The following is a 14,808-nucleotide window of genomic DNA, read 5'->3' as shown; positions in this document are numbered from 1 at the left end:
AACAATATTAATAAATATACAAATGAGGAATCTGACAGCATATGGAAATTTCCATGTCCATAGTGTTCCACTTCCAGCTTTTTGTAGAGACAAAGAATTAGAAATTGAGGGGATGCCCAACAGTTGGAAAATGGCTAAACAAATTATGGTATAAGAATGTAATGCAATACTACATTGTTCTGCAAGAAATCATGTGGGGGGGGGCTAGGTGATGCAGCTGATATGGAGTCAGGAAGACCTGAATTCAAATTCAGCCTCAGCATTTAATCCTTACTAAGCTGTGTGACCTTGTGCAAGTCATTTAACCTCACTGCTTTGTAAAAATAAAAAAAAAGAAAGAGAAAACATGAACAGGCAGATTTCAGAAAATCCTGGAAAGACTTAAAACGAACTGATGTATGCAGTGATCTGAACTAGGAGAACATTGTACACATTAACAACAACATTGTGTGCATAACTATGATAGACTTATTAGGTATCCTCAGAAGTACAATGATCAAAGACAACTCTAAAGAACATGTGATGGATAATACCATACACATCCAGAGGGAAAAAAACTGGAATCTTAATGTAGACCAAAGCACACCATTTTTCATTTTTAAAATTTGTTTTACACTTTTATTTTTTTCCTCTCAAAGGATCTGATTTTTCTTTCGCAGAATGACTAATGTGGAAATATGTTTAACATGGTTATACATGTATATAATGTGTCAGATTGCTAGTGATCAGGGGATGAGGGGAGAGAAAGAGGTGTGGAACTCAAGATCATGCAAAAAAATGAATATTTAAAACTATCTTAAGACTTAATTGAAAGCCACTTAACTCCATTTGCCTTGCAAAAAAAACCTAAAAAAAAAGCCTTAATTGAGAAAACTAAGAAAGAAAAACCACATTTAAAAAATCTTTTCTGTGGAGTCAAGCTTTGGCATTTTAAAATTCAACATCTAATAACCATGTATTCTGTGTAAGAGACTTGCAAACTATTAGATACAAAGTTGAAAAAAGGTGGTCCCTGTCTCCAGCAAAACTAATCAAATAACAGAGGGTAAAATAACAGATTAAAACATTTAATTGCACTAATTCTGGCTAGGGATAAATCTGGCTTAATAACAATTCATGTGGAACAAGTTCCACATGAATAAACAGAACTTGCCACCCTCTGCCACTCCAAAAAAATTCAACACTGTATTGTATTGAAAGACAAGTCCAATAGAGGGATAATATTTACATTACCTACTTGACAACATTGTTAGGAGGATTACTATAACAAGGGAAGGTAACAGTTTCAATACATACAGATTAAACAATTCCAAACATTATTATTTTTTTTTTAGGTTTTTGCAAGGCAAATGGGGTGAAGTGGCTTGCCCAAGGGCACACGGCTAGGTAATTATTAAGTGTCTGAGACCGGATTTGAACCCAGGTACTCCTGACTCCAGGGCCGGTGCTTTATCCACTGCCACCCAGCCGCCCCCCCCCCCCCCAAACATTATTTTAAAGACAAACAAAACAGAAAGAAACCAGGCATATATCCCAGGGAAAAGAAGCTTAGGGAGAACACGGCAGCTGACTTCAAATATCTAAAAAGCAAGTATAGAAAAGAAAAAGATTTCTTCTGTTCCAACAATATATATAGCTATAACCTGGGACTTAAAAGGAGAAATTAAAGAGAAACAGATTTGATATAAGGAACAGCAATCATTTAAAAATTGGAATGGATTGTGAGATAATGCTTAGGTTTTTAGACCTAGCTACAGCGTCCTAAGATATTATTTAATCCAATGGCAAGAACTAAAAATGACAATGCCAAATGGCACAAAGTAGAGTGGGCATCCAAGTGTTTTTCCATTACACCACGTGTATTATCAAAAACCTAAAAAAAAAAAATCCGAAGAAATTAAAAAAGCAGCCTGTCATTTTTGGGGGAGGGAGCGCAGAAGGCTGGCACCAGGTGCCAATACCTGCGAGTCCAGAAGTCATTCAACCTGTGCCTAGCTCAGCTTCCTCAATACACCCCCTGCTTCCCGCGGACCCTTGGCACTCGCGCTTGGGCATCTGGGGGGGCTTCCTTTCTTCTCCCCAATGCCCAGCCCTGTGGCCCGCCCCCAGCTGTCTCCTTTTGCAAGGCAATGGGGTTAAGTGGGGTCATTATTAGGCGTCAGAGGCGCACTTGAAGCCGGGCCCTCCGGGCTCCGGGCCCGGGGCTGCGCCCCCCAGCCCCCCCCCCGGTTTTTAGCAGGTTTTGCGGCCCCGCTGGGGGGGCGGGGCCTTCTTAAAGACGGCCCGAGGGAGGGCATGGGGACCCCGAGCAGGCCCGGCGGGCCTCCCCCGCACGGCCGGGGGCCCGCCGCCGCCCTCCCTGCGGCCCAGGGGCCCGGTACCCACCGCCAAAGCCCGCGGGCGGCTGGGCGAGGCCGGCGGGACGAGGGTACTCACGGAGGGGCCGGGGCCGCCGCCGCCACCGCCGCCGCCACCGCCGCCGTGGAGGCCGCCGCCGCCGCCACCTCCTCCAGCTCGCGCCGGCTCAGGGGCGTCTCCGAGCGCGCGCGCAGCCGCCCTCGGCCCCGCCCCTTACGCCCTCCGGGCTTCGCGCTCATGGAGCTCGTGCGCGTGCGCTCCGACAGCCCGAGGGCGGGGGGGGGCGGGCGGAGAGGGGCGGAGCGAGCGCGGGCTCCGGCGCAGGCGCGATGTCGCTTCCGGCTGCGCGGGCCGGAGGCGGAAGCGGAGCTCCAGCCCGGCGGGGATGGGAGAGAGCTGCACGGAGCGCGCACGCCGCGGCGTCAGGGTGAGCTCGCGAGACTCCGGCGTGCTGGCGCTTTTCCGGCCTGCGGGCCCCACCCCTCGGGGGCCGGCCCCGCGCGCGCGTCTCCTAGGGGCATCACAGAGCCGGCGCCGCATGCCCAGGCGGCCGCGACCCCTTGGGCAGAGGGGCGAGGGGGCTGCGCCGCGGCTCGGGCTCGAGCTCCGGCCCCGAAGGCCTCTTCCGTTTGACCTCGAGCTTTGTGTTTGATTTTGCTTTCTTCTTAACCTTCGCCGCCTCGGGGCCCTCGGTGATGTTTCCCCTCCTTCTTCCCTCACCCTCTTGCTAACATCTTCTCGCAAAGGGTCTTCATTTACTCTATTCACATCATTTATATTTATATTTCATTTAAATGTGGGCTACTTTAATATTTTATGGCGTCCCCAAGGAGTTCCAACATGGGCTCATTCAGGGTTGGTCAGTTCGGGGTGTGGACCCCAAGCATGCGAAGACTTCTCCCCAGGCGGAATGGGCGGACGAGAACCGGGGACCCCGAAGGAAGGAGCCGAGCGTCTCCGTTGCTCCCCGGGGGGACAGACTTGGGTTTTGCCGCTGGAGTTTGATGACCCTAAAACAGAGACCGTCAACTTTGTGTAAACTCTTCCTCACCTAAATCCACTGCACCCCTCATCCTCAAGATGTCATGGATCCTCTTCAGAAAATAGAAGACATTCCTATACTTTTTATGTAGCTCCCTCGTGGAAGTGCTTTGACGTCAGGGGCTGTGTATATGTGCAGTTTTTTTTCCCTTTCTACAATTCCTTGTAATCCGAGGCACTGGTTTTTTTTTTTGATTTTTCAATTTGTTTGGAAAATAGATCTTTTAAATGTCTAGCTGTTTGCACTTTATCTCCACTATAAGGCCCTTGAGAGAGAAAGTGTGTGTGGGTGTGTTTTAACCCTCCCCAGAGTCAGTCTTAATACTAATACCGTTTTTTTGCAAGACAATGGGTTTAAGTGACTTGCCCAAGGTCGCACAGCTAGGTAATTAATTGTTTGAGGCATTTGAACTCAGATCCTCCTGATTCCAGGGCTGGTGCTCTTGATTACCCATATCTACTCAAATGCTTTATTCTGAACCTCTTTTTTTCTATTTATTTTTTAATTGATATTTTTAAAAATACATGTTATGAAAGTTTTCCAACATTGATCCATATGCATATGTATATTCTTAAGGTACAAAATTTCTTCCACCCTCCCTTCCCACCCCCTACCCCTTCAGCAGCAGTCAGGTTAACATTGTACTTACATAACTGATAAACAGGTTTACAGATTAGTCATTTTCAGTCCAAAGAATTGGGATTAAAGGAAAGAGACAAATATTTAGTCCTTTTTAGTTTGAAGAATTGGGATTAAAGGAAAGAGATACATAAGAAATATTTAGTCATTTTTAGTTTGAGGAATTGGGATTAAAGGAAAGATACATAAGAAATATTTTTTATAAGTTATTCATCAAATTCTGAGGGAGTTTGGGGGGGATTTTTGTTTTGTTTTTCCTCCTCTACATGGGGATAGTATTGTCCATAGTCGGTCTAATGCTGTTGTCCTAGATCTCTGAACTGCTGAGAGGAGCCATTTCCATCAAGGTTGATCATCTCACAATGATGTTAATGTGTACATTGTTTTCTTGGTTCTGCACCCTTTGCTCAGCATCATATTTTGTAAGTCATTCCATGCTCCAACCATTTATGATTTCTCATAGAACAATAATATTCTACAGTATTCATGTACCATAACTTGTTCAGCCATTCCCCAATTGATGAGCGTCCCCTCAATTTCCAATTCTTTGCCACTACAGAAAGAGCTGCTATGAATATTTTGGAACATGTGGGACTTTGCCTGTTTTTTTTATGATTTCTGGATATAGGTTTAGAATTGGAATTGCTGGGTCAAAGGGAATGAGCAGTTTTATTGCTCTTTGGTTATAGTTTCATATTGATCTCCAGAATTGGTTGGCTCTACCACAACTCCACCAGCAAATCATTAATATCCCAGACCTCCCACAACCTCTCCAATATTGCTCACTCTTTTTTCTCATCTTAGCCAATCTGATAGGTGTGAAGTGATACCTCATTGTTGTTTTAATTTGCTTTTCTCTAATCAATAATGATTTGGAGCATTTTTTTAAATGGTTGTATATAGTTTTAATTTCTTCATTTGAAAATTCCATTCTTATCCTTTGATCATTTTATCAATTGGGGAATGACTTGTAGCCTTATAAATTTGATGCAATTCTCTGTATAGTTTAGAAATGAGATCTTTATCAGAACTCCTAGTTGTGAAGAGTGTTTCCCAACTTTCTGCTTTCCTTTTGATTTTGGCAACATTGATTTTGTTAGTGCAAATCTTTTAAATTTAATATAGTCAGAATCATTCATTTTGCAGTTTATAATGTACTCTATTTCTTGTTTGGTCATAAATTTGTCCCCTTTCCATAGAACTGATGGAGTATTTCATGGTCTATTAATTTATCTATGGTGTTGCCTTTTATGTCCTAATCCTGTAGCCATTTTGACCTTATTTTGGTATAGGGTGTGAGATGTGGGTCTGTGCCTAGTTTTTGTCATTCTATTTTCCAGTTTTCCCAACAATTTTTGTCAAATAGTGAATTCTTATCCCAGAAGCTGATGTCTTTGGGTTGTCAAATAGTAGATTCCTGTAGTCATTTACTACTGTTTCTTTGTGAACTTATCCCAGTCTTCTGATCTATTACCCTATTTCTTAACCATTACCAAGTAGTCTTGATGACTGACTGCTGTTTTATAATATAGTTTTTAGATCCGGTAGAGCTAGGTCATCTTCCTTTATGTTTTTCTTTTCATTAGTTCTGCTATTCTTGACCTTTTTTGCACCAGATGAATTTTGTTACTATTTTTTCTAGCTTGGCAAAATAGTTATTTGGTAGTTTGTCTGAACCTCTTGGAGGGAAGGAGAAAAACTTACTTTGGTGTCAATGAATAGAATATTGGGCTTAGAAATAATGAAAATGACCTGAGTTCACCTAACCTTGTTTGCCTCAGTTTCCTCAATTGTCAGAGGGGAAAACTACTCCAGTATCTTTGCCAAGAACATCAAACTTGCATGGAGTCATGAAAACTGAAGCATCTCTCTCTCTCTCTCTCTCTCCATATATGTGTGTGTGTGTGTGTGTGTAGATATATATATATATAGATAGATAGATATATATCATATCTATATCATATGCTTTATATATGGCTTACAAAATACTTTTTACATATTTTATTTACTTGAAATCTCATAACCCAGTGAATACGTCCTTATTTTTATCATTTTACCAATGAAGATGAGACAGTGACTTGCCTCATAATAACCATTGTTTGAATTCATTGACTCCAAGGTCAGCATTCTATCCTAGTTGGTTGAGTCAATAAATAAGCTTTTAAGTTCCTACTATATGTGCCAGTTCTTTCTCTCAAGGAGCTCAAAATCTATGTATGAAGATATATAAGGGGATAAAATTAAGGAGAACCACATGTGAATTCTGAGGAAGTAAGGAAAATTATCCTGTAGGTCAGCAGACAATATCTAATGAAGTCTTTATTGGGTGATAAATATCAATTGAACCTCAGATTAGTAGTTACTGAGTGACAGTAGTATAGGGAAAGAATGAAAATTGGAATGGGAATCAAGGAATATTTAAATCCACCTATCAAAGCCACTGATTTGATGGGCTATGAATAAAAGTGTGAGAAAGATTGGTAGTCCAGAGAGTTGTTATCAAGAGGGAGCCAAGTCTCAATGAGTGCAAGAAGATAAAGGGGATGAGAAAAGAAAAGGTTTAAGATGAAACCTATTTTGTTACCTATGGAACTGGCATTCCAGAGAGTATTTTAGAGGATTCTAGTTTTAACTGTGTAGGCTTTTCTTTTCCAGGAGTTTTGTGTCAATTAAATGACAAACCTAATCCCTATTCCTTTGTTAGTGGTTTTTAACAGTATGGTTTTAGTGGGTCTGAGGTAAAAACTTACTTCCTTAATAAAATTAAACATTTTACTATCTCATGGTAAATATTGATAGGCATAACCAGTGGTATGCTGATAAATGTTTCATTATGAACATTTTCTGCATCACTTAAGTCTAGACAATCATCAAAACAATAAATGAAGCCCTGATTTGTAGCATTCATTGATTTCTGAGGTATAAATGTTCCTGCTGAAAATTTAAAATTGGTTCCCCAAATACCCCAGAACCGCTGGATATAACCCACATAACACAAATTCTTTGGTGGTGGCAGGAAGGGGGTGCTCAATTTTTAAGAGTGTAAAGGAGGGGCAGCTAGGTAGTGCCCTGGATAGAGTACCTGCCCTTGAGTTATTGCCTTGCAAAAATAAAAAAAAAGTGTAAAGGGGTTCTGAGATTTTGATCTCAGATATAAGATAGATATAAGAACTTTTAGATATAAGAACTTTAGTTTTATATTTTGTGAATGAATATAATATTTTAAAATATTTTGTTTTCCCCAATTACACATAAAAACAACTTTTTAACATTCTTTTTTTTTATTTTGAGTTCCAGATTCTATCCCTTCCTTCTTTCTTTCCCTATTCACTAAGGCAGTAAGCAATCTGATCCATATTAGTCATTTTGTGCAAGAAAACTTGGAACAAAACAAAATAAAAAAGTGAAACTTAGTATGCTTTCGTCAGTATTCAGATAATATCAATTCTCTGTAGGTAGATGGCATTTTTAATGAGTATTTTGGGATTATCTTGGATCATTGTATTGCTGTGAATAGCTGTCATTCATTGTTCTTCATTGCATATCATTGTCTGAAATCCTGTTTGTCATTTCTCACACACAATAATATTGGATTACAGTCATATACCACAATTTGCTTAGCCATTCCTCTATTGATGGGCATGTCAATTTCCAATTCTTAGCTACCACAAAAAGAATAGGTTCTATCTCTCTCCCTGCCCTCCCTCCTTTTTAAACTCTCTGATACAGACATAGCAGTAGTATTGCTGGATCAAAGGGATTCAGAGTTGTATAGACCTTTGGGCATAGTTCCAAATTAATGAGTATAATTTTTATTTGTGTTGGTTTCTGATTTGATTAGTGTGGGGAAAACTCCAGATATAGAACCTTCTTTCATTTATGTATATCTCCAATTCCAAGTCTTCTATAAACTTGGTTACAGAGTTGCCTGGGACATTGAGAGGAAAATAAATGTTTGACTGAAACCCAAGTCTTCCTGATGCTCAGTCCTTTCCCCTCATCCATTAATTAAGCCTGACTTTCTACATTATGATAGTTTTTTAAAATATAATTTCATATTTGGAGCTAGCATCTTACAATAATAAGGAACGTAGTCTCTGAATCAAAAGTATCACAGAATGTCAGGGCTGGAAGGAAACACAAATGGGACAAACATTTGGTAATTACATCACTGATTATTTTTGAGAAAGCAGTACGAGGGAAGTCATATAGCAAGAGAGTTTATTTTACAGATGAAGAATCTGAGGATTGGTGAAAGGGTTTCATAGGTTTTGCTATTTTGAGTGCAAATCTGAGTGTTTAGAAACCAAGACCCTCACTCCAAACTCTTAGTTCTATTCTTGGCAAGGCATTGCCTATGACCTTGGGAGTATTATTAATCCCTTTAAATAAGTGTCTTTATTTGCAGAATGGAAATGAGATATGTCTTTAGTTACTTGATTTATAGCCAAGATGAATACTCTAAAGTTGGAAAAATGAACATCAATAATAAAAGAGGCTTAGATTTCTTTAAAAAAATATGAAGGGGAATTTTCTTTTTTAGTAGCATTGTTTATATGGTCTTGTTAAGTCTCACTCCAGTGCTGTTTCATATTGGTGATGATCCAGAGCTCTCAAAGGCTACTTAGCAACAAAGAACAGTGCAAAGTATATCATATTGATGATACAGGAAAGAATTTAAGTATGGTCCACACAACACTGTATTACTCTCCAAGGACCAGCTTCCCTAAGGGTCTCATCACCAATATACCAACTAGTTGGTTATGACTTCTTAGCAGATAGTACTCAAGAAACAAAGAAAAATATTAAATGGCTCTCAGTCAGTGTAGGTCCCTCTACTTTTGCAATGGCAGGGTGGCATAAAAGGTATCTCTAGAAACATTAACTTACCTTTGTCTGAGTATTATTAGAAAAACTGAACTAAACCTCATCCTCACAAAAATGAAACTAGAAGATAAAAAGTTGGAGCTAGAATTGCTCTCAGCATCTCCTTGGGGAGAGAGCTGATAAAGTTAGTTCTATTGGTAATAAGACATCTTATTTTATGAAATGCGTGATTGTCTTTTGTTGCAGTGCTTCAGATTACCATTTGCAAAAAGACCCTCATGGTAATTGTAACAGAGGGATGGCCAGAATATGTACTTTAATATCAGTCCCTACATGAATTTTAGAGCATGTACAGTCATTCTGTCCATAGTAAGATCTTCTAACCATGTGATAAAAGGGAACCTCTTTGATTGACTGAATATTAGAAATGGTTCTTAGATGAATAAATTAAAGCTATAAATAATCATAAGAAAAATGCTCTACATTATTGATTAGAGAAATGCAAATTAAAACAACTCTGAGGTAACACCTCACACCTATCAGATTGACCAATATGACTAAAAAAGAAAATGATCAGTGTTGGAGAAGATATGGGAAAATTGGGACACCAATGCACTGTGGTGGAGTTGTGAACTTATCCAGCCTTTCTGGAGAGCAATAAAACTGTATAATATCCTTTGATCCAGTAATACCACTGCTAGATCGGTATCCCAAAGAGATCAAGAAAAAGGGCAAAAACCCCACACATACAAAAATATAGTGGTTCTTATCATGGTGGCAAAGAATTGGAAATTGAGGGGAGCCTATCAATTGGGGAATAGCTGAACAAATTGTGTTTATAAATGCAATGGAGTACTATTATTCTGGAATAAATCATGAGGGATGAAACTTCATAAAAGTCTGGAAAGACTTGCATGAACTAATGCTAAATGAAGTGAGCAGAACCAGAAGAACATTGTGTTCCAACAGCAACATTGTGTGATGATCAACTATGATGGACTTGCTCATCTCAGCAGTACAAAAATCAAAGACAATTCTGGAAGACCTGTGATAGAAATTACCATCTACATCTAGAGAAGGAACTATGGAGTCTCAATGCAAATCAAAGCTTACTATTTTCAGTTTTTATGTAATTTTTTTTCCCCTCTCATGTTTTTTCCCTTTTTGATTTGATTCTTGTTTCACAACATGATTAAAGGATTATTGGTCGTGCTGGGTTTTGCATGTAGCCAATCTAGTCTTGATCCCTAAACAGAGAGAAATGACCTATAGGATCTTAGTCATAAGAAGGTATACAGGGACTTATACAGTAGTGATGTCTTATTTGGTCATCAACATTATTTAGAAAATTTTTTTAAGTCTTAGCCTGTTTCTTTCAAAAAACGAAGGCCAAAATTGCCCATTACAAGAGTGTGTCCGGGCGGCTAGGTGGCGTAGTGGATAAAGCACTGGCCCTGGAGTCAGGAGTACCTGGGTTCAAATCCGGTCTCAGACACTCAATAATTACCTAGCTGTGTGGCCTTGGGCAAGCCACTTAAGCCCATTTGCCTTGCAAAAACCTATAAAAAAAAAAAAGAGTGTGTCCTCATGGTATTAGAAGAAAGGATGATTGAAGCTTTGGTCTTGTTATATCTTCAAGTATGGCTTTGTAAAAAAAAAAGTTAATTTATTAAATGGAATCAGATTCCTAGTTGCTGGTAATCAGCAATGAGAGAAACTTTGCCAAGAAAGAGTCTCAAGATGATATTCCAACTCCAATGTGGAAAAATAGGCACACTAATTCACTGCTGGTGGAACATTAAATTGGTCTAACAGAAACTCTGCCCAATGGGCTATAAAACTATGCATACCCTTTGATCCAGTAATACCAGTACTAGCTCTGTACCCCAAAAAGGTCAAAGAAAAAGGAAAGGATAAAGCTACAAAAATATAGTACCTTTTTGTGGTGGCAAATTGAAAATTGAGGGATGCCATCAATTGGAGACTGATTATGATGGAATAAACCTAAGACTTCTTAAATGAACTGATCTCAAAATGAAGTGAGCAGAACCAGGAAAATGTACATAATAATTAGCAATATTGTAACAATAACCAACTGGCAAAGTGGTGATCAATATAACGATCCAAGAAAATTCCAAAGAACCTGTAATATAAAATGTTATCCACTTCCAGAGAGAGAACTGGTGAACCCTAAATATATAGTGAAATATTTTTCATTTTATGTTTGCATTTGGGGGTAACATGGCTAATATGGAAATGCTTTACATGACTTCACATATGCATAATGGGTATTGTTTTGCTTGCCTTCTTAATGGGTCAGGGAGAAGATGAAGGGAGAGAATTTGGAACTCAAAATTTTAAAATAATTATTTTTAAAAAGGTGATACTCTAGTTCTTTGGGGGAGATGTAGCTATCTTTGCTCTAAAGGATTGTTGCCAGAGCATTTGATACAGAAAAATTGTTAATCTACCAACTTCTATTGGTAATTTTAATGTAAAGGTGGAAATAGTATAAGATAGCAAAAAAAAAAAATCCTGCTGAGGAACTGTTTAGTAATATGTAAAAGAAAAGGTCAAAGTTATGGAGACTATGTTGAAGACTCATGTTGTCAGGGAGATCTGGTCCAAGGTTCAGATCTTATTAGCTGTGTGTTTCTGGGCAAGTCATTTAACCTCTTCTTCAGTTTCCATATCCATCAGTTTGAGATAATAAAATATATCTCACAGAATTGTAGTTGTAATGACAAATAATTTTTATTTTATTCATTTACTTTTAGTTTCTAAAGCCTTATTCCTACCTTTGGTCTTTCTTAGAAATCATTTTTACCATCATCACTCACTAAAATTTCTCTTGTAACTGAGGAAACATTTAAGCAAAACCATAGTGAACACAGTACTTCTCATCCATTGTTCCCCATGTCTCCAAAAAATGGAGCTATATTACCCAGTCTCTTTCTAGGGCTAAGATTGGTCATTTCAATAGTGCTGTTTTTATTTACAGTATTAAAGTAATAAATTTTATTTGTTCTTTTCTTCTTTGATGGATCTGTTCTTATAAGTATAGCACCTCCCTCAGGCTATTTCCCTCAATTCTCCACACTAATAGGTTAGGTCCTTAGGATTAATTACTACAGTGTTCAGAGTTGAGGCTTCTATTACTGTTATGTATGAGCCCCACTGGTGTTCTTTCTATCAATATCAGTCAGTCATACTTCAATTATCTCTTAGAAAATAATATTTATATACCAAATAATAGTAATAACTGTTAGTACCAAAAACATTCTTCTCCCTTTCCCCCTCCCAGTTGAGGGTGTTCTCTCCTTTTGAAATCATAAGATCTTTAGAGAGAGTGGACTTAAATTTAAAGTACAATATTAGCAAGACATACATAGAGAAGATATGTAACAAAGAGGTACCTCTTTATTTCTGTTCTTGGAAGTCCTTTTCTCCCTTTGTGGGAGTTCATTTCAGGTTATGGTGTCAGTGATACAGGATGGGCTGATTCACTGCTGGGTCAGGCCACTTTTTCGATGCTTCTGGTGCTCTTTCCACCTTCCACTCTCCCTAGACCAACTACAATAGTGTTGCCTGAATACATTTATTTCAAGGTTACTGCTTAGTTGCTTCCAATTCTTGTGGACCCTGTTGCAGGTTTAGGACATTGGTGGGATTTTTGGGTCTCTAGAACATACATGGTCACAAAATGGGATTAGAGAAAGACATTCTGTCCATCAAACTATTCCCTTTCAAGGTCTTGGCTAGAGCTCCACTGAGTTTCATTGAGCTGTCCCATTTGGTGTCCATACTAAATTTTGCATTAATATGATGAGCCCTAGGAAGGAGAAGGTCACCAAGTTGTCTAAGGAAAGGTTAACTCACTTTCCTCAGAAAAGTGGAGCAGGTTAAAGCTTCCCTGCCAGTCATTAAGTGGGATAGGGTCAATGAGTAGTTCTTGCATTTCTAGCCTGGGCTAGAAATCCCTATCTTAAAAGTTTTTATTTATAAAGTTTAAAAAATATTTCCTAACAATTTTTTAGCTTACTCCCACCCTTATAGAGTTGTGAGCGTTTTTGTAAACCTTCAAGAATTCTATAAATGTGATTCCCATTATCCTCCAATTTATTAAAATTCAGAAAGGGTAAATGATTGCTCAGGGTCACATGGCTTATAAATAGTGGAACTGAGACTCAACCGTTGTCTTTTGACTCTGATTAGAATATCAGGAATATTAAAGAGAAGATACCTTAGAAATTTCTTGAATAATTCAGACTCAAAGCAGTAATCCCATCTACAAAATATACCAATAACTGGTTATTTAGCCTCCATTTCAACACCACCAATAATGTGAAATGCTTTCTACCAAGGTAACAATTTTGGATCACTGTAATTGTTAAGGAATATTTTCTTATTTTGAATTGAATTGAAATCTGTCTCATTTTAACTTTTATACTCTGGTCTTAGCTATAGTCAAGGCATGTAGAATATGTCTAATATTTCTAGAAAGAGAGGTAATGTTTTTGACTATATATAACAATGGCTGTGGAGTCAGAAGACTGAAATCAAAATCCTACCTTGGTCACTTACTGGCTGTATAACCTTGGACAAGTAATTTAATTTCTCTAGGTCTCAATGTCATTGTTGTTGAGAAAATAAAATTGATTCTGATTCCATTTTGTAATCGATTCTATTCTATATCACCACCATGTTGTAAAATTTCCCATCATGTTTCTTTGTCTTTAAGTTCAGAAGTTCCGTCTCCATCTCTGAGTTAAGTTTAAAAGTTCAAATGTCCTCCAAATCATCTCAGTTCAAAGAATTACCTCTACAAGTAATCTTACTACCCAGGTACAATTATGGGAGACCTGTTATCTTACTAATGAGTCTTGTATACCCATTTATAATTAAGAGAACTCTGTTAACTTGATTATTAGCCTTTCAAGATGCAGGTGGGTGACAGGAAGTATCTTACCTCTGCAACACTGGCTTTTCTTCAAGAAATCTGATCTATCATTGCTGTGATACTAATTAGCCTTGCAGGTGGACACCACCAATGAGTTTTCCATAGCAACAAAATGTAAGGAAGGGTTGTTGCTAGCCCTTCATTCCAGGCTTCCATCCAATCATATTGTTTTCCATCATCTATGACACTTCAGACTTTGTAACCAATCACATTGCTTTCCATCTGTGATATCTCCTAATCTCTCTTATACTTCCCAAAACTGTATGAAGAGAAGCAACCTCTAACTCATAATCTTTTTGTTGGCTGAAGAGCTGAGAGACCATTTTTATTGGTAAATGCTTATCAATATATTGAATATGATTGAAACTTTGTGCCTAGGTTAACTTATTTTCAGTCACAACAAATAGCAACCAAAAAGGAATGGAGATGGGAGTCTGATCTTCAGAACAGAATAAGGGGAAGTGGGATGAGGTGGTAGCTTTTAGAGTTCTCAGGTAGAATTTTCACTGAGAGGATTTTTTTCTTAAGAGTATTACACTGGAGACCAAACTATTAGGGAAGTTGCAACTATGCGTATTTTTTCTGGTTTTCTAGTTTAAGTGTATCTGCTTGGCAATTGGTAATAGGAAACTTAGGAATTTTCCCCCACCCAGGGTCAGTTCTCCTTCTGGCAATGCTGATCCCCTAGAGAATTTTTATCTTTAAGAGAGGCCCCTGTTTGTGTTTGGAGGTAAATTGAACCCTTGGAGATTTTTTTTTCTTCAAGAGGGGCTCCTGATTCATGCTGGGAGGGAAACAACGCTTGAAGGATATTTTTTTTTGTATATCTTTCACCAAGCTTTTGATTTGGTTTTCATGATTTTTTTTTGCATCGCTTTCATTTCTCCTCCTAATTTTTCCAACATCTCCCTTAATTGCTTTTCAAAGTCTTTTTTGAGCTCATCCATAGTCTGATCCATTTTCTATTTTTCTTGAAGGTTTT

General features: G+C 38.5%; 1 protein-coding gene across 6 annotated transcripts in view; it reads right to left on the bottom strand.

Annotated features, from left to right (window-relative positions):
* CFAP97 (cilia and flagella associated protein 97) overlaps positions 1–13,922 on the bottom strand; it is a 40,246-nt gene extending 26,324 nt beyond the window's left edge. The window contains exons 1-2 of one of the 6 annotated variants that reach the window (XM_074228857.1): positions 13,836–13,922; positions 12,283–12,439 (exon numbers count right to left, since the gene is read on the bottom strand). In XM_074228857.1, the coding sequence (XP_074084958.1) occupies positions 12,283–12,332 (50 nt within the window). In that variant the 5' untranslated portion in view covers positions 12,333–12,439; positions 13,836–13,922. Of the gene's footprint in view, positions 1–1,961; positions 2,143–2,385; positions 2,734–12,282; positions 12,548–13,835 lie in introns of those variants that run through there. The other 5 variants (XM_074228858.1, XM_074228860.1, XM_074228862.1 and 2 more) reach the window with 5 other exon arrangements.
* Between the last annotated feature and the right edge of the window lie 886 nt (positions 13,923–14,808).

Source organism: Macrotis lagotis, chromosome 3 (genome assembly GCF_037893015.1).
Source record: "Macrotis lagotis isolate mMagLag1 chromosome 3, bilby.v1.9.chrom.fasta, whole genome shotgun sequence".
NCBI classification, from domain to species: domain Eukaryota; kingdom Metazoa; phylum Chordata; class Mammalia; order Peramelemorphia; family Peramelidae; genus Macrotis; species Macrotis lagotis.
Note: the sequence above shows the minus strand (reverse complement) of the source record. Positions and strands in the feature narration are given on the sequence as shown.